The sequence below is a fragment of the Lynx rufus genome, unplaced genomic scaffold, assembly GCF_022079265.1.
Source record: "Lynx rufus isolate CCGP_SWC_20201006 ecotype Redwood Valley unplaced genomic scaffold, mLynRuf1.p SCAF_15, whole genome shotgun sequence".
Taxonomy (NCBI): Eukaryota; Metazoa; Chordata; class Mammalia; order Carnivora; family Felidae; genus Lynx; species Lynx rufus.
In genome coordinates this window covers 52,699,523-52,723,697 of record NW_025814829.1, presented here as the reverse complement: position 1 = coordinate 52,723,697, position 24,175 = coordinate 52,699,523, and the positions used below count along the sequence as shown (strand labels likewise).

Sequence of the window (24,175 nt, the reverse complement as noted above, 5' to 3'; positions counted from 1 at the left end):
GCAGTCTGCATAGACTCGTCACCGCTGAGCATTTTTCATTTTCCGCATCAGGTTGTTAATTCCACGAAGGCGCAGGCTACTCGGCCTCATTTGTCGCTGGATGTGACGTGTCACCAGTATTTGGCACTTACTAGGCACTGAATGCGTTTTAAGTATCATCTTTACCCTGACTTTCTCTTCTCTTTTTTTGCTTTTATTTTCCCTTTAATCCTCTTTGGGTTGTAATGAGAGAGAAACTCCTAACCCCCGGGGATCTACCCCTGGCCAGCTCTGTCCTTGCCCCCGCCTCCCCGGGTTGTACTGTGTGTCATGGGTAAAAGAAGCATCTATTGGCGGTATCTTCCCAGGGAAAATGGGGCTTCACCCCAGAATGCCAGATAGGTCGCGGGCCGTCTAAGAGGAAAGCCCGAGAGCCCTTGTGGAGCCCTTCTGGATCCTTCTGGATCCTTCTGGGTCCAAGTTGCTCTGCCTAGTAATGTCAACAGCTTATTTTCACTCACTGAGGGCAGTGCTTCCTTGGAGAGGGTAATATGATGCTGAGTGAGTTTTTTTTCCTCCCTCTGGCGGGGGCTCGACTCAACAAAACTGGGGCTTTGACTTCTAGGGAGGAAGGACGAGGTTTGGAGATCTGATTGCGGGAGGTGCTGGGGTCCTGTGTGTGCACAGGGTCCCAGAGGAGGGAGAGGAGCAGTAGGGGGTGCTCCGGGAGGAAGGGGGCCCTGGCTCTTTCCCCTTCCTCTGGATCTCTGACTGTTGAGTGGGTGGCACACAGAACATCTTCACTCACTCTTGGGTACGGCTGCCATATTCCCTGGCGTGGTGCCTTTGGCCTTTCGTGTTTGCTGTTCCGTCCGGGGCTGGTAGATATGGGAGGGATTTGGGTTCCTGACTGTGGCAGGACAGCCTGCTTTGGCCTCAAGTTTGGCGATTCTCCCCAGGAGCTCTTTTCCTATAGGTACCACATGCCACGATTTATACACAAACATGATTTGCCTGATTGTCGCAGTCTGGGCCTGGAACAGTTTTAATTAATGGGAAAATGGTCCTCAAAACAGTGATTAGACCTCTTCAGGTACAACAAGATAAAAGCCTGATAATTTGGATGGAGTACTCTTCTTAAATGTCTATTCTATGCACAGCAGCCAATGGGAAAGCCAGGCTCTCTCCCACCTGATCCAATGAGTAATTAAGAGAGGGCTTTTTCTTCCTACCTCTCCCCGCCCTCCCCCTCCCCCTCCCCACTGAAGCTTAACAGGTTGGTGGTATAATTTGGAGACCTTAAGGGGTGTCATGCTAGGAGCTTAGGCGAGAGCCAAAGCATCTTCTCCCCAGCTCCCCAGGCATTGCCGGGCTGGGGTTTGAAAAGCAGGGAGGTGAGAGGAGGAAGGAGCTGGAAGCAGGCTCGAGGTAGGTCACGACGCTCCGCGGCCAAGTTTGAGAGGGGCCTATGGCCATGAGCAAGCTGGGCGCCCAGAAGACCAGTGATGGCACTGTTTCTCGGCTGCTCAACGTGGTAGAAAGTGAGCTTCAGGCAGGGAGGGAAAAAGGTGACCCTACGGAGAAGCAGCTTCAGATCATCCTGGAGGACGCGCCTCTCTGGCAGAGATTCAAGGAAGTCACTAACGAAATGATCGTGACCAAGAATGGCAGGTGAGTGGATCTGCGGCCCGGCCTGGGCTGCGGGGGGGCTTGGCGAGGGAGGCGAGACCCCCCGAAAATGGAAGAGGCTGCCGCTCTTCACTCAGAGGCAGCCGAGTCGGATTAAAATGCTCACGAGAAGAACAATCTCAGACGGCTGTCCCCCAGCCAGCTTGATTAATTTCCCGAGGTCAGAGAAGCGGAGGATGAAGTCACCTTGCATGCATTCTCCATGGAGAAATCCTGGGAAATTACCATAAGTGGGGGCCTTAGGGAAGTTAGTCGGGAGGTGATACTATGTTTTGACTGACTGCGTACCTTGGAGCCGACCTGAGCTCCACCTCCGTTCGGATAAGGTGAAAGTCAACTTTATTTGGAAGCCGGATGTTTCCTCTTAAGGGTAGCAAACTTGCCAGGGAATTGTGGACTTAGCTGAAGATCGGGAGCCAAAGGGCAAATTTCATCTCACTGCCTGTCGCGACATCTGCTTCCTCGTGTGTGTTTGTGGCGAGGGTTCCTCTGAGATTGTGTATGTTTGTGGTGACAGGAGAACCAACGCAGGAATAGTTGCTGAAGCCATAACATACCGTCTGAGAAAAGAGAAGAGACCCGCTTTTTTCCCATCGCCACAAATGAGAGATTAACAGAAACCGATCTCCGGTGGCATTTCTTGGATTCTATTAAATCCAGCCCTGCTAAGTGGCTGTCAGGGTAATAGTGGGAGGTTTCACTTAAGCAGAGGAGATGCAAATATTTTGAAAGAAAATCTCTCTGCTCCCAGCTTGGTCAGACTGGCTCCCGAGAGTCAGACGATGCTCACAGAACCTTTGGTTCACAAGGTCACCAGGTACAAAAGTCAGAAAGCATTTTCGATATGCTCAGTTTCAGCAGAGCTCCAATTGTGGCCCTTCGGAGAAATGCTGGTAAGAGAGAAAAGTTGGGGCCAGCAGGACCTCTGGCAGGCTTCTGCCCTCGTGCAAAATGCCTCCGTCCCTGATGTCTTGCTTTCCTCTTTTTGAATGAAATGCACCATTCCTTGTCTACCTGGGAGAATTACGACACTGCCACGCGGGTGCCCCGTAATTTTGCAATTTGGGAATGGCTTCCACGTGCCTCTGTTCACCTAAATATTTTTTCTGCATATGTAAAATTGGAAAATCTTCCCAAGTTTAAAGTCCTTTAATGTTAGCTATGTGAAAAAAAATAGCCTTTGTAGAAAAGTCTCATGTCAGCCAACTCGGTTAGTCTTATCTGTGGAGGTCCTGCTGTCATTTCCCTTCCTCCAGTGAACGGAGTCATTTCTCAGGTTCTCTTAAAGGTCTCTGAACCCCTTAGGATCGAGATTCTTCCAGGAGACCATTCCCCTTATACTTCAGATAAAGAAGGGAAGACACATGTCTAAGAAATTGACACGGTGGATCGTGAGTGAGCGTGGCCTATCTCGTATTTTCACAGGTTAGATTGTTAGCCACATCTTAATGTTCTCGATACCAAAAGATCGTTCTTGCTCCTGTCCCCTTGTCTTCCCTTAACCGTCTGTCCCTGCGTATCTCCTCTGTACCCCCGGCCTCTGCCTGCAGACCCGCTATCTCCAGATGCTTCATCCCTGCTTCCAGACCAACTCCTGAGCCCGGGGCACATGCCCCCGTGGCCCTTCTCTGTGCGGAAGACTGTTTCTGGTATTTAACACCCAGCTGTAGCCCTTTCCATTCCACATAACCCGCCTGCCTCCGTGGGCAGACTTTTGGGGGTCTAGAAGCTTCAGTGGGGGTAATCAGATAGCTCCTGTCCACTTGATGTCTCCTTGTTCTGTGTTAATAGCAAATTTTGAAATAACATAGGGTGGGCTGATGAAAGAATTCAGTATATATATATGTGTGTGTGTATGTGTGTGTGTGTGTATACACACACAGAGGAGGCTTCTCTCTGACATTGATCAGAGGTAGTAAAGAAAGGACGTCCCCCTGGATTATCCCCAGAAACCGGGACCCTGATGGGTTTCATTCCTCCCTCCGTCTCTCCTGCCTCACTCCCTGTCCTTCCTTTTCTTCCCCTCCTCCCTTTCCCCCTTCCCCCTTTCTAAATACAACTTTCAGTTTTCCCTCTTCAGTCGTCTTTCAGCTACAACAGCAACAGTTATAACATCCCCCTAGAGCTCATTTGAATCATCTACGTGCAGCTTGACGAGTATTCTCTTTCATCTCAATCCTTGGAGACAGGAACTTCAACTTTAGGTCAGAGAAAACAACAACAACAACAACAACAACAACAACAACAACAACAACAACAGAACCCTTATTCCAGGCTTCCGAGGCAAATATATGAAATCGCCTGCGCCTCTTATTGTCTTTACTATACTGTCTTCACCTGAGTGGAAAAGGCCGTATTTCCCATGTATTTCCACGCAGTCAAATCATTTCGACTCAGTTCTGATTCGGTTTGCCTTGCACACGTTTTCAGAAACTGGAAGCATTTCAGATGTAATTGGTGTGCCCATGTGTTATAAACGAACAAGCGTGGGGAATCATTAAGTTGAATTTGCCCGTGATTAAGGGCAGCGAGCGGACCGTGCGAGGGGGGGGGAACGGAGGCTGTGCATCAGGCGAAGCCACTTCCCTGCCCCGTAGCTCACACACCGTTTCCCCCCAAAGTTCACAGTTAGGATTCGTGGGGATCGTGGGTATTGGTGCCAGCTGCCTTCGGCTAACCAGGTTCCTTCTGCTGCTCTTAAGGCTGCTTACCGTCGCACAAGCCTCGACACGCGCACGCGCACACACACATCCTGACGGGTAGTTGACGAATATCATAGTTCTGCGGTGAGAGCGGAAGGTGAATATTACCTTTAACCATCTCTGCTGTTCCCCACCTCCAACAGCTGCCCCCTGTCTTCCTGCCAACGTCACTCCTCGTAGCCTCCTTCGCAGCACTGGCTCTCAAGATCCGTTAGGAGAAGACAGAGGGAGGAACCGACCTCCTAGCAAAGCAGAGTTCACGGGCAAGGCCCAACCACCTGTGGTCCCTCAAGCATGGTTTTGGGGAATGCTTTTTCACCTTGCTGCATTTGCTTCTCTATTCCTCTCTCTCTCTGTCTCTCTCTCCCTCCCTCCCTCCACTCCCTTCTTCCCTCTGTCTTTCTCCCTGTCTTCCCCCTTCTTTCTGTCTCTCTCCTCCCCCGCCCCCAACTCCGAATTAGGGACCGATTTACGTATTTCTCAGCTCCTCACCAACTCCGGGGCTCCTCTGTGGTGAGCCATACCTTGGAAACAGAAGGAGGAAAATCAACCAGATTAGAAGTGCAGTTCATCCTGGGCGCCTGGGTGGCTCAGTCAGTTAAGCGTCCGACTTCAGCTCAGGTCATGATCTCGCGGTGCGTGGGCTCAAGCCCCGCGTCGGGCTCTGTGCTGACAGCTGGGAGCCTGGAGCCTGTTTCAGATTCTGTGTCTCCCTCTCTCTGTCTCTCTCTGCCCCTCCCCTGCTCACCCTCTGTCTGTCTCTCTCTCAAAAACTAAAGAAAACATTAAAAAAAATAATAAAAGGAACGACACTATGTTGTGCACCTGAAACTAGTGTTATAGGCGTAAACTATACCTCAATTTAAGAAAAGAAAAGGAGAGAGAAAAGGTGTGGTGAACGTACCAGAGGAGGAGGCAGTGGGGCAGAGTCAGAGGAGCACGGACATGTACCTCCTGAACCCCAAGTGCCCAATCTGTGAAATGGGCATGGCAACATTTACTTCCGTGGGGCAAAATGAGACGTGAGTGAGACGCACATACGTTAAGTCCCGGGTGCGGTAAAATTCCGTGTTTAGCTGCTGTCGCTGGAAAAACGGTCTTTCGTTAAGTCATCTCGTAAATCTTGAGGCAGAGTTATACGATCACAGCACGGAGAGAACAGCCCGGCCACGTGCTGGAGCAGCCGTGTCCTTCCTCGCACTTTAGTGTGAGAAGATGTGTTACGTGAGCTTTCTTTTCTTTTTATTGCTTTCACACGTACCGCGTATCCTTACTGAGAAAACTTCCGGTGCTTTCTAACTTTGTGTGTGAAACGACAGTGATCCACGTTTAATTCCTGAGTTTTCTTGAAAAACCCAAACCCAAACCCAAACTTCAGCATTTCAGAGAAAGCAAAGGACCAGGAGCCGGACCATCTCTTCTCTGTGTACGTCGTGCAAACAAGCCAGGCTCCTGGCTGTCAAAGTGACCCAATCTGACCCCTACGATCATTTCTGATGCCCACTTTTGTGATTCTTTGCAAATGACATTTGTGTTTTCAGGAGGTTTCTGCTTTTTCTTTCTTTCTTTCTTTCTTTCTTTCTTTCTTTCTTTCTTTCTTTCTTTCTTCTTTCTTTCTTTCTTTCTTTCTTTCTTTCTTTCTTTCTTTCAAGTTCATTTATTTTGAGAGAGAGACAAACCGTGAGCATGGGAGGGGCAGAGAGAGAGGGAGAGAGACAGAATCCCAAGCAGGCTCTGTACCAGCAGCACAGAGCCTGACACGGGGCTCAAACTCACAAACCACGAGATCGTGGCCTGAGTTGAAACCAAGAGTTAGACGCTTAACCAACTGAGCCACCCAGGTGCCCCGGGGCTTCATTTTCTGTACGTGGCCAGGATTATTAAAATAACGGAAAACATTAAAATATATTGCGAAAGGGAATAGTTCAGTCTGATGTGAGAGAAGAGAATAGATGAAATCCTTCTGTCGGAGAAAAAGCAAAAGGGGGGGGCGCCCGGGTGGCTCAGTCGGTTAAGCAGCCCACTTCGGCTCAGGTCATGATATCACAGTTCGTGGGTTCGTGCCCCGTGTTGGGCTCTGTGCTGACAGCTTAGAACCTGGAGCCTGCTTCGGATTCTGTCTCCCCCTTTCTCTGCCCCTCCTCCTCTCATGCTCTGTCTCTCTCTCAAAAATATAAATAAAACATTAAAAAAAAAAAGAAAAAGAATGTGCAAATGGAAGAATTTAGATGACACAGGGAGCCTCCCGAGGGGAGAATCCTCATTTTCCTTATCATGAAAGTCTCATCATTAACGGAGAGGAGAGACAGGTGAGTAACGCCGTGTTCAGGCAGGATCTAGATTCGAGGTGCATCATCTGATGCATTTTTTCCTAGAAACTTCTTTTAACTCACATACTTGTCATAACCTCCTATTTAGATTTTGTCTCCTTGTGCCCGCCAAGACAGAGGGAAGAGAGAGACAGTTCTTCTGGGAGCCAGGGGAAGGAGGAAACCTTTAGCATTTCCCACTCGTGATGCCAAGGCCAGGGTCTCTGGGCAAATAACTGTGATCCTGCTGGAGAATAAAAACTGGTGGTGTAAGTTATTAGTTTGCTCTTTTTTTGTTGTTTTGGAGAAAGAATTCCTATGCTATCGAATTCATCCTTTGTAGAGTATACAATTCAATAGTTTTTAGAATAGTCAGCCATCACCGCTATCTAATTCCAGAACATTGTTCTCACCCCTAAAAAGGAACCCAAAGCCGTCAGCAGTCACTCCTCTGTTCTGCCCAGACTTCTTCTCTCCAGAGAGAAAGGCGGAGGGAACTGGCACCTGTCAGCCAGGCAGAAGGGAGGTGGAGCTGGTGTCCCTCGTTTCCAACTTCCAAAGTCACTGCCCCGGGGCAGGATTCTGGAACAGAAGCAGAGCTGGGCCAGCTGTAGGGCTTAGACGTAATGACAGAACATCCGACGCTTGCAAAGCACTCACTAGGCGCCAGGCCTTAGAATGAGCACTTTGGTGAATTAGCTCGTGGAGTTCTTGCCCCCCGTGGACAAGGCTGGGGTGAGTGTGCTTGGAGAACAACTTCAGGAAGGGCGGGAGACGGAACCAAGATCGCTCTTCCGTCCGGCCTCTCGGAGGGACTGCCGAATCCTTACCGAGTCCCGGACCAGAGACACGAACCAGGCTCTGTGTTCTGCCGCGAGGAGATGGGAACTGGTCTCTGAGGCAGGGAGGGGTCTGAAAGCACACCCCACCACCGCCAGCTGGAAGACCAAGTTGAAAGAGGGGCCAGGAAAGGACATGCCAGTGAGGTGGGATGTGCCGAGGGACATTCTGGTCTATGTCCAGATTGCTCAGGAAGCCCTCGTAATGTCAGCTCAGGAGACAGGGAGCCTGCACGGCTTGAGTCCGTCTCTGGGTCCGTCCCTTGCCATCTGCCTGTCAGGTCCCTTTTCTTTTCTTTTCTTTTAAAGTTTATTTATTTATTTCGAGAGAGAGAGAGCGTAGAGGAGGGGCAAAGAGAGAGAGAGAGAGAATCCCAAGCAGGGCCCGACGCGGGGCTCGAACTCACGAACCGTGAGATCGTGACCTGGGCCGAAATTAAGAGTCAGACGCTTAACTGACTGGGCCAGCCAGGCGCCCCTCCTTTGAAGACAACAAAGCCAAAGATGCTTTGAAGCTAAGTACCGCTTCAGCTTTAATGTTCCTGTGACGCACCCGGGGCCTTGGGAAAAGTGGGTCTGGAGTGAGGTCGGAGGTTCCGCGTTTCTGATGAGCTTCCAGGTGATCCTGGTGCTGCTGGGTCGGGGACCGCTTTGGGTAGCAAGTGTCCAGACTCTCGGTTATTAGCCTCTCAATGTGGAGACTGAGATTTCAAAAGACGTGTTCACAATACGATGACGTCCGGGGCCATCAGGTGGTGGAGGGGGCATGTCCGGAAACCAGGTCTTTTGAGGATAGATTAGAGCGACTTAGGACATTCGGTGAAGGAAAAACAAACCAGAGAGAGGGAGAAGCCAAGCGAGGTAGCCTCTCCACACATGTGAGAGCACATTTGCTGGCACCGTTCTAGAGGGTGGAAGAAGGACCGAGGACTCCAGATTGGTGCGTCTCCGAGTACATCCCTTGAACACAAATTCGCACGAAATGCTCAGTGAAAGGATGGTCCCGCTGTCCTATAAGTTCCGTGTGTGCACAGTCCTCATCTGCTCGGAGGTTTATCGTGCACATTCATATATTAAAGGCTCTGAGAAGTCACACAGGGAAGGAACTGGTCTAGCTCTGTAGAGCCAAGCGTTCCCTCACTTATTTTTACCATGAAACCAATTTTCGCCGTTCAATGCTATTGCTGTCATTCAGAGCTAGTGTTCTCTGTGACAGGGGAAGGACTGGTTTGTGGCCTTAATGGAAGAACTGCTGTGTGCCCGGAGGAAGTCATTGAAGAAAGGACTCTGTGAGAACGTGGCATGTGATGATATGCTTTGGGCTTCAGGGTCCTCTGTCAAATGACTAGATTAATGGTTTTCAGACTTTAAAACGGAGCACAGTGGTTTTCAGTAAAACCCATGTATCTATACAGATATAGACATATTTAACTCTATTTATTTTGAGAGCGAGAATGCACGGGGGGAGGGGCAGAGAGAGAGGGAGAGAGAGAATCCCAAGTAGGCTCCCCGTTGTTAGCATAGAGCCCAACACGGGGTTCGATATCACATAACCCGAGCCAAAATCGAGAGTCCGACACTGAACTGAGCTCCCCAGGCGCGCCCCTAAAACCCCAGTCTAAAATGCATTTGTAAAAAAAGAGGCTCTGGAATGGGGGGCTGCTGTCCTGGGGCACTCTCTGTACCCCGAGGCTCTCCACGGAAGGTCTCCGCGCAGTGGAGAGACGGCCGGACCAGGCGAAGGGTGGCCCGAACCCGCCACCATCCCCCCTGTGACTCAGTTTCTGCCTCTTCTTTTAGACGGATGTTCCCCGTCCTAAAGATCAGTGTCACGGGCCTGGACCCCAATGCCATGTACTCCCTCCTGCTGGACTTCGTCCCAACGGACAGTCACCGCTGGAAGTATGTCAACGGGGAATGGGTGCCCGCGGGCAAGCCAGAGGTCTCCAGCCACAGCTGTGTCTACATCCACCCGGACTCCCCCAACTTTGGGGCCCACTGGATGAAAGCTCCCATCTCCTTCAGCAAAGTGAAACTGACAAACAAGCTCAATGGAGGAGGGCAGGTAAGATCGGGTCGCCTGATCGCCTGGCCTCCCGACCGCCCCACACCACCAATCAAGAAATATCAAGGGTGCATTTAGGCAATTACAGGGGTCCTCACCGGCCTCTTCTCCCATGGAAGCCAATTATTCCCCGGAGTCCAAATGTGAACAGGAATAAACAGCTCTTAATTGGTGCTTTCAGTTTTTAATGGACTTCCTGATGTTAAGAGAGAGGGAGAGAGCGCGGTAGTTTACTTAATCATCGAGGGCCCTTTCAGAGTTTTGTCTTGTGTGGGGCTTTTTACCCAGCCCCCCGGAGAAGGAGATGGTTGTGGGTACCAGGGTTTTGTTGTTCTCTCCCCTCTGTTTTGGTGTAAGTGGCATGTTGGCAATAGACAAATGCCTTAATAAAAAGCGGCTCCCAAATGAAATAATTGCTACCTCGGCTCGGGCATGATGATAATTGTCAATAGAATATTGAATCCGCTTTGGGTTTTCAGAACAACAAACACACCTTAAAGAAGGAAGGTTTTATTTAAGGTCTCCAATTAGAGTAAACACGAATTTGGGGCTTTTTCCTCCTTTGTTTTCTCTGGCAGGATGGCGGATACTAGTGTAATGTGTAAGGTTGTGATTTATGTTATAAAATGTAGACCGTTTGGGGGGGGCAGCGTGGGGGAACTCTGTAGGCTGTTCAGAGCCGGAGCTGGGAGGCGAGGCCCTCGCCCCTATTTCCTGTTGTCGGCCTCTCAGCCCTCCATCTCTGTGGCCTCTTCTGATCCCCATGTTTAACCACCCGGGACACGGGAGTTGACGTTTTAGGAGGAGGAGGTGACCCACCCAAGCCTAGGCAATAGTCAGAAGGTTTCAGTTCTTTATTAAAATAGGAAATTGAAAAGCGAGCTGTTCTTGCCTCCCACATGTCACAACCAAAGACTTATTCTTTCTTTTTCTTTTAACTTTGTTTATTTTGAGAGAGAGGCAGAGAGAGAGAGAGAAAGGAAGAAAGAATCTCACACAGGCTCTGCACTGTCAGTGCAGTGGGGCTCGAACTCACGAACCCTGAGATCATGACCCGAGCCCAAAAAACGTGAGTCAGAAGGTTAACCGACTGAGCCGCCCAGGCGCCCCCACGACTTAAGCCTTTTAAGAAGGCTTCTGTGTGAATCGCAGAGTGGGTGCTAGGTAACCGTCAGACGTCAGACATCCTTACTCTTTAGCTAGTCGCTCGCAAAAGGCAGCCACATCAGCATTTTGAGATGTCAGGATTCCTCATATGGAGAAAACCAGTATGTTTTAATGGATCGAAATCCACATTGTTGTTCTGAAAATAGGGAGAGAGTGAGAGAGAGAGAAAAGGAAGGCATGATGTTGGCAGAGAATTGAATGCTTTAGAACTTTCTGGCAATCCTAGCATAAGCTCTCATTTCATGCTCCCTGGGAGCTTCTGAATAACTACCCCCCCCCCCTCCCGCCGCCATTCAGTTCTCAGACAAGGGAATCGTGTGGTGGCAGCTCCGGTGACCCGGATTCGAAACGTGTGGCCCTGACCGGGCTTGGGTGCCCAGCCTGGGACCAACCAAAGGGGTCACTATTGCCTGTGCTACACCAGGCTCTGCATGGCTTCTCCTTCTCTTCCTCTCCCACCTCAACAGATAATGTTGAATTCTCTGCATAAATACGAACCTCAGGTTCACATAGTGCGCGTCGGAGGTGCCCATCGAATGGTGATGAACTGCTCCTTCCCAGAAACCCAGTTCATAGCCGTGACCGCCTATCAGAACGAGGAGGTGAGTGTGCACAGGCGCGTGCCTGGGCGGCTGTCCCTTGGAAGGAGGTGGGGGATGGGGACCAAGCGTGGGTGACAGGTGGGTTTCTGGGATTCACCGGTGAATCTAGCAGAGCTACAGTCCGGAACACCCCAGCGGAGATGAAGTTAAGCAGGAGGAAGCCACTCTCCACTCCCTCTTGCCTGTTGGCCAAAGGCCTGCCATCCTTGCTCTCCTGGTGCACGGTTGTGCACTGCGTTAAAACCAACAGACCCAGGAGTCTTTGTGTTCCGGGCCCGGTGGGCGCTTGGCCCAGAGCTGGTGCTCAGAGCCGGGTGGTCTCCTGTTCCAGGAGCGGGTCTGTGAGAGCCGATCCCTGCACGCCCGCCTCCGGCTTGGGTTAGGCTCACTGTCCTGTTGGCTCGTGCTGAGCACACTTAGGTCTTTCCTGCCCCACGGGAGCCGCTGGCGCTTTGAGCCGAGGAGGCAGAACCTGGCCTCTGTGGATTAGTTTGGGCGCAGGACGTTTGGGTCCGTGTGCACCTTCTAGGGCTTTCCAGGTCTGTGTGTCATCGGAGGGGCTGGGGACAGGTTAGATCCTTTCTGACTAAACTTAAAAAAAAACGAACACTTTTTTTAAGTAATACAGGTTCATTACAGAAACTTCCCACAATAAATACATAGTGCAGAACTACCTTCAGTGAAAATTACAAACAAAAGGTAAAAATGTATTCTTTCCCTCCTGCCTTTTGAATCCAACTCCCCAAGGCCGCCACAAATAACAGCTTAAAGTGTGTGTCTTCCCCCCCCCCCCCACGTATTCTCTGTATATATAAATATATATGAGAATACAGACTTACATAAGTTGGCTAATGAAGTACAATATTGGTCTGAAAATTTCTTTTTATTTCCCATTTAGCCGTATATTATGGATATCTTTCTATGTGATTAGGTTCAGGCATATCTCTTTTTCTGAAGTGCCTGCAGAGGATATATGGTCTTTCGGGCAATCAGCTCCCCAGGGTGGCTATTAGGTTGTTTACAGGTGTTTTGTTTGCTCTGACCCGTGATGCTGCAAAGACTATCCCGGTACCTCCGCCCCCGCTGTTTGCTTGCATGGATGAACATCTAGAAATGGAATTCTCTGTCAAGGAGGGGGTGGGTTGAGAATCGTGGGACATCACCCAATTACCTCCCCCAGAGAGCCCACGCCTCTGCAACCCTCCCCCGGTTCCCGACACGGGTGATAATCAGCCCTTTTCAGTTTTGATAACCTGACAGGTGAAACAAAACAAAACAGAACAACCCCAAAGTATCTTATTGCTGCTTTAAGCTGTAGATCTTTATTTGGAAGCTTTAAAAGATTTGGAGCTCCCCCCTCCCCGACCCCCTCCCAGCCGATGGACTCAGAATCTCCAGGGATGGTGCCCCGAATCTGTAGTTTTTAAAGTCTCCCTAAAGGACTCTGATGATGAGCGTTCGGATTTGGAAACGGCTACCTTAGTGCCTCGAGGTGAAAGTGAATTGTAGGTCTAACTCCCATCACAGACGTGCAGAGAAAACGTAATTTCGTTTCTGTAAGTCGTCTGGCCTCTTGGCCGAGTGCCTCCAAGCAGTTAAATATTAGATCATTTAAATATTAGATCATTTAAACAGGCCCTCAGGTGGTGCTGACCGTAGGCTAAAACAGGCTTGTGTTCTAGACGGCCTTCCCTGCCCTGCTTCTCTCCCTGTCGTGGAGTCTGTGTCTTTGAGGGGAGGGTGTGGCTTTTGCGACTCCAGAGAGTGGGGAGGGGGTGTTGGGGACTAAGCCCTAGCCGCTTCCGTCTCCACGGCGATGCCCCTGCCCGCTTACTCCCACCTGCTCCCTTAGTCAGGCTGCCTGCTGGGTGGGTGCTAGAGAGTCCCCTCCGGACCACCAGCCTGGCTAAGGCCACCCCTCCGGCAAGCTCCCCAGCCTCATGCTGGGTTTCAACCTTGATTTTCCCCCCTGGGAATCAAGCCCAGGAAACCCCACCTTAGAGCCTCCCTCTACCGCCAACACTTTCCAGCCAAATGGGTGTAGATGCACCCTGAGAGGGGAGCGTGCACCTGGGGCTGCATGCTAGGTCTCCCTATGCACCCGAACACCCCCCCCTTCTCTCCCCACGCCCCTCCTCCCCCCGGGTTTAGGCCAGGAGAAAGACCAGGTCACTCGCATCAGGCTCTGTGGCTTTCCTCCCTCTTCTGATTTCTTCCGCATTCCCGGGGCCAGAAAGAGGCGTGCTTTTATTTCACTTTTCTTCCTTCCCCGAGGCCCTTGCTGCAGCGAACATTCTTTCCAACGCTTATTCATTCAGCAAAATATTTGTTGAGTCTTAGTACCTGCTGGGACTACTGTGATGGGCATCACAGATGTGTGCACCGCCCTCAAATCACTTACACTCAGGTCACGAGAGCACACATGCGTCATATACACGTTTATGTACGTCCGGGGGCTCTGAAGAAAAAGGACGCCCGCGAAGGCCAGCGGGTTGGCGCGAAGGCGGGTGGGAGTGAGAATCTGTGTTTGTGTGAACATGAACGTGGCCCAAGGAGTAAGTGATCCCCGAAGACTTATGGAGTGACATTGGGCCGTACTCTCTGGGTGAGGGGGAATCACTCCGACTGTGTTCCCAGGGACTAGAAAACTGACACGGAGATGTTTTGGTGGGGGGGGGGGGTGTTCAATAAAAAAAAAAAAGGATGAATAAATAAAAGAAGACATGGCAGGTTTAGCACATCAGGCTTTGCTCCTTTCTAATTTTGTCCTTCCCTTGCTCGCTTTTGCTGCGTTTGCCTTTTTCGCTGCAGCCACAATACAGCATCCTTTGTCAGGAACGGTGTACTAGTAATTTCGTGCAGAAGGAAGCAAAGAAACGCGGACAGGGAGAAAAGGGAAGAGAGGGGGAGTCCTTCCGATTGGACAGGAATTCACAGGGGGAGATACAGGGTTCTGTCTGTTCGTAACGTGTTCCGCTTTCACTAACGCTTCTTGTCTTTGTAAACGCAAGATAACAGCTCTCAAAATCAAGTACAACCCTTTTGCCAAAGCCTTCTTGGACGCCAAGGAGAGGTGAGTAGAGAAATTGCAGCGAAATCTTGCGGGTTGGCTTCTGCAAATGTGAGATTGATGACAGGGTGATCTTGAAAGGACACACACTCCCTTTGATAGAAAGAGGTTTGCAACATTCAATTCGATCTTCAACAAAATCATCACGATTCAACAAAGTTCCTAATTATCTGTCCCTTAAGCAGGGCTCCAGGGGAACCTCATAACTGGCAATGTTTTGTCAGCTCCGTTTTACTACCAGTTCTCGAAAGTAGCACAGGCACGTTTAAGAAAACATAGTTAAGTGATTCAGATTTTTAATAATTCACTCCTTCCCTCCTCCGATTATCTCTGAGTAGTATGGTTTCAATTTTTTTTTTTTTTTTTAAACTTCATGGAGCCTAGGAGAGGTGAGTGATTCATACAGGTAGCTCATAAAGGAGAGAGCTTTTGAGAGAAGAACGTTCAGAGACTTCTGGGACTGTGAGTGGTCACTTTAGGCCAGTGGCTGTACGTACATCTTTGCGTTTTTCCTTTCCATTCTAGGGAAAAAAAGAAAAAAAAATAGTGCTTATCATTGACTTCTATCAAAGGACTTTGTCCGTCCTGTCAATATTTGATTTCATGTAATTTCAGATAACCAAAGGCCTAAAAAAAAAAAAAAAAAATCTGATGTGTGAGATAACAGAACTTTGAATATGCGGTCCTGACTTGGAGTCCTAGCTTTGCCGTTTCCTGGCTGTGTGACCTTACATAAGTCACTTAACCTCTCTGACGTCCACTTTTTAAATCTATAAAATTGGCATAGGAATATTTCCCCCCCCCCGCCCCGGGATTATCGGTGGTTCTAGCATATCACAGATATGTTTGTGCCCCGAAGTCCTATGCAAATCCTAGCTGTTGCTATTGCTTGAATTTCGCCAGGCGGGAGCAGTGACCCCAAATCAGTGAGATCAAACTAAATAGGGATAGCTATAAATATGGCAAGCTGGAGTCACATGAACTTGGAATTCAAAGAGGAATTGCACATTAGATAAAGTATCCTGGAGGAAGAAGGGAGGGGAGAGATTCGAGATAAAAGATATAGAGTGCTTTCCAGAGAGAATATGGGGTACACTTTCCGCAGGACTTGTAGAATACGCTGGATGGCCATGGTGTACTTTCCTCTCTTTCAGGAATCACCTAAAAGACATTCCGGAAGCTGTCTCTGAGAGCCAGCACGTGGCCTATTCTCACTGTGAGTTGGGTGGACAGTGGGTGGGACATGCCTGGGGTGGGGGGGGGGGAACACTGGAGCCACCCCACCCAGACTGCACTCGGACCCTACCTGTTGTGTTCCAAAGCTTCTTTCAAGACTCCACAGGTTGTTTCTTCCACTCAAGACATGTGTATGCCCTTTCCAGAATTCCCAGAGAGAACTGGTGTTCCTGGGGGACTGGACTGAAACTCAGGCAGGAGATAGGCATGGGGTGATGGATTTCTCAGACTCAAGTTTTCACCTCCCAGAGGCTCAGGACTGTCTCCTCCGTCTCCACTCTGCACCCCACACCCTTGTCAGTCTGGCCTGGATTGCCCCTGTTCTTAGTGTTTGCCCATTTTTGTGTTGGTCACCACTGCAGCGTTTCCCTTGCACATGTGGGGGAGACTGGGGAGGCTGACAGGAAAGCCATAGGGCGAGGTGAGTGATATGCCACTGGGGGCTGGGCGTCCCTAACAGGGCACTGGCCTCCCCATGTCTGGATGGCATGGGAGGAGGGGAGGAAGCCCCCTAAAGCTGCAGCAGAATCCCAGGTGAGTGATGTCGGAGCAGAAAGTTAACCCTGGTGTCGGAGATGCTCTAATGTGAATTGTGGGGGTTTGCTCGGGTCCAGCTGGGGGTGGGGGGCCCGCTACTCGCTCGGTCCCCTGCGCCTCTGCACATGCGCACTGTGGAGCAGCAATATCGTGCATCAAAGGGAGGAGCTCTCAGAAAAACACTTTTTAAAGGGAGCTGGAATAACAAGCCTTGTGTATAGTACCTGCTTGTGAACCACATCTTTTCCAAGCTCACACGTTACAGTCTTCTCAGCGAGCTTCTTCAGGTGTGTCCCTTAATGTGGCAAACCAAGGGGGCAGGAGTCCAGTTCAGGGTGACCACATGCCTGGCTTTGCCCACTGGACACCTGCATCAGACAAACTTTTCTTTTTTCTTTTCTTTTTCTTTCTTTCTTTCCTTCCTTCTCTTTTCTTTCTTTCTTTCTTTCTTTCTTTCTTTCTTTCTTTCTTTCTTTTCTTTCTTTCTTTTCTTTCTTTCTTTCTTTCTCCCTTCTTTCTTTTCTTTCTTTCCTTCTTTCTTTCTTTTCTTTCTTTCTTTCTTTCTTTCTTTCTTTCTTTCTTTTCTTTCTTTCTTTCCCTTCCTTCCTTCCCTCCTTCCTTCCTTCCCTCCTTCCTTCTTTTCTTTCTTTCTTCCTCCCTCCCTCCTTTCTTTCTTTCTTTCTTTCTTTCTTTCTTTCTTTCTTTCTTTCTCCCTTCTTTCTTTTCTTTCTTTCTTTCTCCCTTTCTTTTCTTTCTTTCTCTCTCTCTCTCTCTCTCTTTTCTTCCTTCCTTCCTCCCTCCCTCCTTTCTTTCTTTCTTTCTTTCTTTCTTTTTCTTTCTTTCTCTCTCTTTTTCCTTCCTTCCTTCCTCCCTCCCTCCCTCCCTTCTTTCTTTTCTTTCTTTCTCTTTCTTTCTTTCTTTCTTTCTTTCTTTCTTTCTCCCTTCTTTCTTTTCTTTTTTTTTTCTTTCTTTCTCTCTCTCTCTTTTTCGTTCCTTCCTTCCTCTCTCTCTCCCTCCCTCCTTTCTTTCTTTCTTTCTTTCTTTCTTTCTTTCTTTCTCTCTTTTTCCTTCCTTCCTTCCTTCCTTCCTTCCTTCCTTCCTTCCTTCCTGTCTCTCTCTTTCTTTCTCTCTTTCTTTCTTCCGATGCCTTTTCTTTCTTTCATGTTTTTTTGTTTTCCATTCAAAACCAAGTTTCTGTGAGCCATCCTGGCTCGTCTTGCTTGGAGTGAGAACCACAGACACCTTTCCCGCTGGGCAGAAAGAGGCCTTCACGCCTGTGTAACCACATGAAACATTCCCCCCAGCTGGACATTACATATGCGTCTAACATCAACAGGTTATTGCTTCTCAGACTGACTTTTAATTTAATTCAGTGAAGTCAGAAGCAACTTCACTTTTGCATTTCTGTAACTTTTCATTCAAACGGTCTTTTATGTCGCTCGGGCCCAGCGTTCCTCCAGAGGCTTTCCGAACTTTGATAGGAACCTTCATCCTTCTCCAAAGAAGCCAGCTTCGGTGCTGCTGTGGAAGGGGGGTGGTCGCGGCCGCGGTCCCCGTCGCTACCCCGGGCGGATGTTCGGCGTCGTTCACACAGAGACGCAGTATGTGCACTGGCTGGTCAGCTGCCTTTTGGTGTGGAAGTTCAGAGTCGGTCTCTGTGTCTTCCTCTTGTCTATTCTAGTGGGAGGCTGGATCTTTTCTAATCCTGACGGAGCGTGTGCAGCAGGAAACGCCAGTTACCAGTATGCGACACCCTTGCCTCTGTCCGCAACCCACACCCACCATGGCTATGAGCATTATCCCGGCCTCCGCGGTCACCGGCAGGCTCCCTATCCTTCTGCCTACATGCATAGAAACCATTCTCCCTCAGGTGTGTGATTTTGTGAATTAAGCCCTTGGGGGTGTGGGTAAGGGGGGCGGTGGTGCCGAGAAATGGGTACACAGCGGGTAGTAAAAAGAAGCATCCGAATATAGGTAATAGTATTGGGTAATATCATTGTGATGGTTTTTTAAAAAACTTTTCATGTTTCTTTATTTTTGAGAGAGAGACAGAGAGAGAGAGAGAGAGAGACAGAGCGTGAGCAGGGGAGGGGCAGGGAGGGAGCGGGACACAGAGTCCGAAGCAGGCTCCAGGCTCCGAGCTGGCAGCCCAGAGCCCGACGCGGGGCTCGAACCCACGAGAACCTGTGAGATCGTGATCCGAGCCGGAGTCGGACGCTTAACCGACTGGGCCACCCAGGCGCCCTATCATTTTAATGTTTTATCTTGTATACTAGTAGTTGGTTATGTAGTTATAACATTATTCGTGTTTTATAATGGTTTCGTAAGACGCTCGGTCTCCTGGTTTCTCATGGGGGTGAAGGGCCTCCGCTCACCGCCTCCGCGGGGCTCTTTCCTTCACTTGTATTACGTCCGGGGGACGCGGGGCCCAGAACTGGGCTTTTAGGAAGACCTCTGGGTCTTCCTAAAGACCCAGACTCTGGGTTGTTCCTGATGTTGGCTCAGGTCCTGATCTCACGATTCGTGAGCTCGAGGTCTGCGGTGATGGTGCAGAGGCTGCTGGGCATTCTCTCTCTCTCTCTCTCTCTCTCTCTCTCTCTCTCTGTCTCTCTGATTCGAAATGAAGATGAGGAAACATTAAACATTTTTTGTTGTTGTTGTCTAAAGAAATAAGTGAGATCCGTGGCATGGGAGTCGGAGGAGAGGGTTAAGATCCCACCCTGAGCTCTGTCTGCAGAGGGCTTTCTGGGTCACCGGCTGCCTGTCTCTGTGTCCCTTCGTGTGCCACTCCCAGCAGCCTTGAGAGCTGCTTCCGGGAAGGAATAGAATGTAGCTTAATGACACCAGAAAGTGGGCAGCGTTCTCGCTCTGCTTCCCGGTCCTTTCCCACGGTCAGCACGTAAAACACAGCTTCTGAGGCCCTGCTACACGCCAGGCCCTCGTCCGGACAGTGGACGGGAAGGTGATGAAGGGATAGTTTCTTCCCTGAGGAAACTCAGGCCCATGCGGATACATGAATACCGAATCGTAACACCAGGCAGTGAGAGCTCTCGTGTGGCCCTCGGACCTACAGCATCACCTGGGAACTCGTTAGAAAGGTAGACTCTCGGGCTCTCCTTCTGGACGAGTCTACATTTTAATGAGATCCCTAGGTGATTCTCCTGCACGTTACAGTCTGAGAGACATTCTAGAACACACTTAAGCCCAGGTGCTGTGGGAACGGAGGGAAACGAGCAGCCGTAACTGCCCCGGAGGGGTGAACCCTTAAGTTGAGATTCGCAGGGTGAACAGAAGCGGACAGAGGTGGGGGTGAGCAGAGGCGGAAGGCGGAAGGCAGGGGGCCCAGGAGAGGCGAAGGGCCCTGAGGTAGGAGTGGGGTGAGCAAAGGCCTGGGGTGGGGGGGAGAGGGGACCCAGGGTGTCCGGGGAACGGATTTGGAACAGAGCGTGGAGGGAAAGGCGGAGGAAACAGAGCTGGGGCTGAAGAAGTTGCAGGTGCCCCATCCTGACGAGGAGCGACTGGGCCAGCCAGGTGTGCACACTGGAATGTTCTTCCTCGCTCTCTTCGGCCTGCCTCCCTCCTCTCTCTTATTTATGCACACCATTTGTGCACACGGAGAGCCAAAGACGTAGAAGACACTGTTCTTGAGGTGTTTAAATGTACTTGGGATTGCTGAGAAGAATAAGGTGTGGGTCCTTAGAAATCTTGTCTGGGGCACTGGCGGGCCCTTCGGCCTGTGTTGAGGGGATGCTGACACGATCCGTTCTTCAGGGGGCGTGAGGGTGGTGATGAGTCAGACGGGTCTGTGTCATGAAGCGCGGATCACCTCTCCTCTCTGAGCCTCATGGACAAAGGGGAGAGGACAGGTCGCTGTTGTGCCGAGTAAAATAGGACTGGAAGGTGCCATGTGGTTGACGTTCCGTATACCTGAGGGCTTCCTTCTTTGCCGTTTCCCTCGGAAAGCACTAACAAACTATTGGCCCCTGTGGCACGAGCCACGGCCACGTTTCGCCCTCGAATAATATCATTGGCCGCCATCGTTGCGTGTTCTACACACCCCATCAACTGAACTATTGTTATTTCCCCAAAGTGAATTTGATAGAAAGCTCCAGCAATAACCTGCAAGTCTTCTCCGGAGCCGACAGCTGGACTTCCTTATCTTCCACACCCCACGCCAGCATCCTGTCTGTACCCCACACCAGCGGGCCGATCAATCCAGGGCCTAGGTAAGACCAACGCCGGCAACGTGCTCATTGGTGGTCTCGAGGTCTTGACATTAGCATTGGAGACTCAAGGTCATTCTTCTTCCTCGGGTGCCTTGGCCTAAGCCATTGTCCTGACTCCTAAGCCACGAGGAAGGGAACATGAACACAGGATGGGCTTTTCACTTTCAGAGAGAAGGGAGGGGGAGAGCAGCTGCTCAACTGTATGCCGAGACCCTGGATTGTCGGTGTTCTCCTAAGCCACCCATCCGAACAGGGGAACAGACGGTGGGTGCCTGGCCCGCAATCCAGGTAACAGGGCAGAATGTAGCATGCCGCACCCGAGGCGGAACTCACACACCAGAGACCTGCATGTCATTCGAACTTCTGGAGATCGGTGTGGGGAAAGGGACAGGGAGGGACCTTGGAGTTTGACGGACGCTGGCTTTAGTCCTGGTTCTACCTGGTATGGGCTTTGTGGCTCCAGGCGGTTTCCTGAGCCTCACCGAGCGTCCGCTTTCTTCTCGCTAAGTTGGAAATGATATGAGCGGCTCGGTAGGTTATGGTGAGCTCACAAGGAGAACATGCATTAAGATGCGTTGTAAGCAGGAGCGTTCCACGTAAATGTCCGCTGTTGCGTTCAGTTCCGTGTGCAGAGTTTTGAGAAGGTCCTAAAAGGGACCCAAAATGAAAAGGTGGGTCTTGGGAGATGTCTGATAACTTGTGATTTGCTGGTCTAGAAAATGTTAGGGGAACGTAGTGCTTCGGTCTACAGCAGGGCTGCTCACACTTGAATGGGTGTTAGTCTCATCTGGGAGGCGGGGGCTCGGTCGGTTAAGTGCCTGACTTCTGCTCGGGTCGTGGTCTCCTGGTTTGTGGGTTCGAGCCCCGCGTCGGGCTCTGTGCTGACAGTTCAGAGCCTGGAGCCTGCTTTGGATTCTGTGTCTCCCTCTCTCTCTGACCCTTTCCCGCTTGCACACTCTCTCTCTCTCTCAAAAATAAGTAAACATTAAAAAAAAAAATCACCTGGGATGCTGTGAAAATGCACAATCTGGGTGCCTGGGCGGCTCAGTTGGTTAAGCGTCTGACTCTTGATTTCGGCTCAGGTCATGATCTCACGGTGCGTGAGACTGAGCCCCACATCGGGCTCTGTGTCGACAGTGCGGAGCCGGCTTGGGATTCTATCTCCCCCTCTCTCTGCCCCTCCCCTGCTCACCGAGTCTCTCTCTCAACATAAGTAAGAACTCTAAAAAAAATGCACAGTCTGATGAACAGGTCTGGGCTGGAGCCTGAGATTCTGCATTTTACAAGCTTGCGTGGGTGTTGCTGGGGTTGCTAGGATCTTGATGGTTTTGATACTGATGTGGCTGTGGCGATCAGGGTCTAGCGCTGGGCTACCCCATGCAGCAGCCAGCGGTCGCCTGCGGAGACTGAACCCTTGAAATGCAGCAGGTCCCCATGGACGTGTACTGTGAGTACACGGAAGTCTGAAGACTGGGCAGGAAACAAAGAATTAAACATCTCAACTCTTCTTTTTTTTTTTTTTTTACCTTGAATGCATGTTGAAATAATATTTTGCACGTTTTTGGTTCCATAAGATATTATTACCAATCAGTGCATTTTTTCCTTCTTTTTTCTTTTTTAAAATATGTGGCTGCTAGCAAACGAAGCCTGGCGGTTATGGCTCACGTTTTGTTCCTATCGGTCGCTACGCGGCTGGATTACCTAAAGGAAAAGCGCGGGTTCGGGTTGTGGTGGCAGGAAGTGAGAAAGCGAGTCCTTGAAGATGGTAAACGATCACGTGGCAGGTTCTGTCCCAGATATTTTGTCAGTTGTTTACGGTATTCAGCGACATCCACGAGGCTGCCGTTAAAGTCCCTATTTTACTGTTGGGGAAACCGTAGCTCAGACACATTAAAGACGTCCTGAAGGTCATCCAGTAGGTGGTGTCACCAAGTGCTTGGTTCTCCCACTGGCCCACGAGGCATCAGGAAGGGGCCCTGCCGCGGGCGATGCCGTAGAAGAGACCTCTTCTAGAGGGCAGACCCCAAATCACAGCAGGCCGAGCGAGCTAACAAACAGACAACAAGCACACAGCCAGAGCAGGGGCTTCGGCAGGTTTCGTGTGGCCCAGCCAGGTCTATAGTATCTGGACCATGGCACGGAGTGCAGGCTGGCGTTTCTGTTTCTGGTTTCCCCAGCAGCATCTTTAACCCGTTACCGACTCCCGTCGCGATTTTGCTGGAGAACAGCAAACGCGTCCAGTGCCGTCACCGCGCAAGGAGCCCGTTCTCCCGTAGCTCAGTATCAGGCGATAACAGAGGCTCTAAAATGTCAGGACATCGCGATGGCTGAAGGCTTAGGGCGCTGGCATTTACCCGGCCTGTCCCGACCGCAGTCATTTCGTCTACGTTCGGGCGCAAAATTTGCTGCGCGTTACTGTCGACCGGAAAGCTTTAAAAAGTCCCGATCCCCAAGTGGCACGCCAGATTGGTAAAAACCCGAGGCTCTCTGGCGGCGGGACCCAGGCGTCAGAGCTTGCTAAGTGGTTCCAGCAAGCAGTTGGGTTTGGGAGCCAGCAATGGAGGAGTTCATTCTAACGGCCACCGTTGGGTGAGCGCCCCGTGCGAGGCCTCGTATCCTCGTTGTTGTCTAACCCTCGTGATAGCGTCTGTAACGTGCGCATCGTCATCACTCCAGATCTTGAAGGTGAGGAAGCCGAGGCTCAGAGGTATCGCCCGGACCAGGGTCTCGGGGGCAGTAAGCGGGAGACCGGGATGCGAACCCGGGTTTTCCGACCCCGGGTGTCCCAATCGTTGTGTCCGTCACGTCCCCTCTCTTCCAGGGAGGGGTCTCACTCACAGGCTGGGCCCTCTGGGTCAGAGCTGGAAGGAAAGCCGTGGCCGGGTGCTCGGTCCCAAGGCCCGGGCCCTCAGCAAGCGTCTGTGTCTCTGTCTCTGCAGCCCCTACCCGTGCCTGTGGACCATCAGTAACAGCGGCGGGGGCCCCGCCGGGCCGGGCCCAGACGTGCACGCCAGCTCCCCGGGGACGTTTCTCCTGGGGAGCCCGGCCGTGACTTCGCCCCTCTCTGCCCAGGCACCCGCTTCGGCCGGCGTGGAGGTTCTGGGGGAGCCTTCGCTGACCAGCATTGCCGTGTCCACCTGGACGGCGGTGGCCTCGCATCCCTTCTCGGGCTGGGGTGGCCCGGGTGGGGGAGGGCGCCATTCTCCCTCTTCACTGGATGGTTAGGCAGGATCCTAGGGAGGGTGTCGGCGGAGAACCTTCTATGCGTAGAGCTTTTAGAAACCCCACCTGCGGATCCCAGGAAGTTAGACTGCGGGGTTGCCTCGCCCAGTGAGCTGGGGGGGGGGTGGGTGGCTTACGGGAGATGATTTAGTCTGATGAGGCTCCCTGCTGTCTCTTTGCGCTCCCGTTTCTCTCTGCAGCTCATCTGCGACCCGCTTAGGTAACCAAAGCTCACCGAGCACCTCCCTCGGCCCTGCCCCTCACTTCCAAATGGTTCCAGAAGGCCCCACTTCCTGTTCTGTCTGAGCTCACCTGGCCTGAGGCTTTCCAGCCTCGTGCCGCCCTGCGAAGCATCTGTGGCCACCGGGCTTCTGCTCTGAGGCCAAGGGAGGGCGTAAGGCCACCGAGTGACGTGAACGCGCAGAGAGCTAGTCACGGTTTACTCACAGCTCCGTGCCTGGGATGGAGGAGATGAGACCGTGACCTTCCCTTGCTCAGAAACCGTCCATGGCTCCCCGTTGCCTACAGCACG

General features: G+C 51.1%; 1 protein-coding gene across 1 annotated transcript; it reads left to right on the top strand.

The window, feature by feature from the left end:
• Window positions 1-877: 877 nt before the first annotated feature.
• TBX19 (T-box transcription factor 19) lies at window positions 878-23,748 on the top strand. Its single transcript, XM_047077053.1, has 8 exons — window positions 878-1,650; window positions 9,319-9,583; window positions 11,218-11,352; window positions 14,364-14,425; window positions 15,577-15,638; window positions 17,877-18,065; window positions 20,286-20,421; window positions 23,361-23,748. The coding sequence occupies exons 1-8, from the start codon at window positions 1,448-1,450 to the stop codon at window positions 23,644-23,646; spliced, it is 1,338 nt and encodes a 445-aa protein (XP_046933009.1). The 5' UTR covers window positions 878-1,447; the 3' UTR covers window positions 23,647-23,748.
• The last annotated feature ends 427 nt before the right edge of the window (window positions 23,749-24,175 follow it).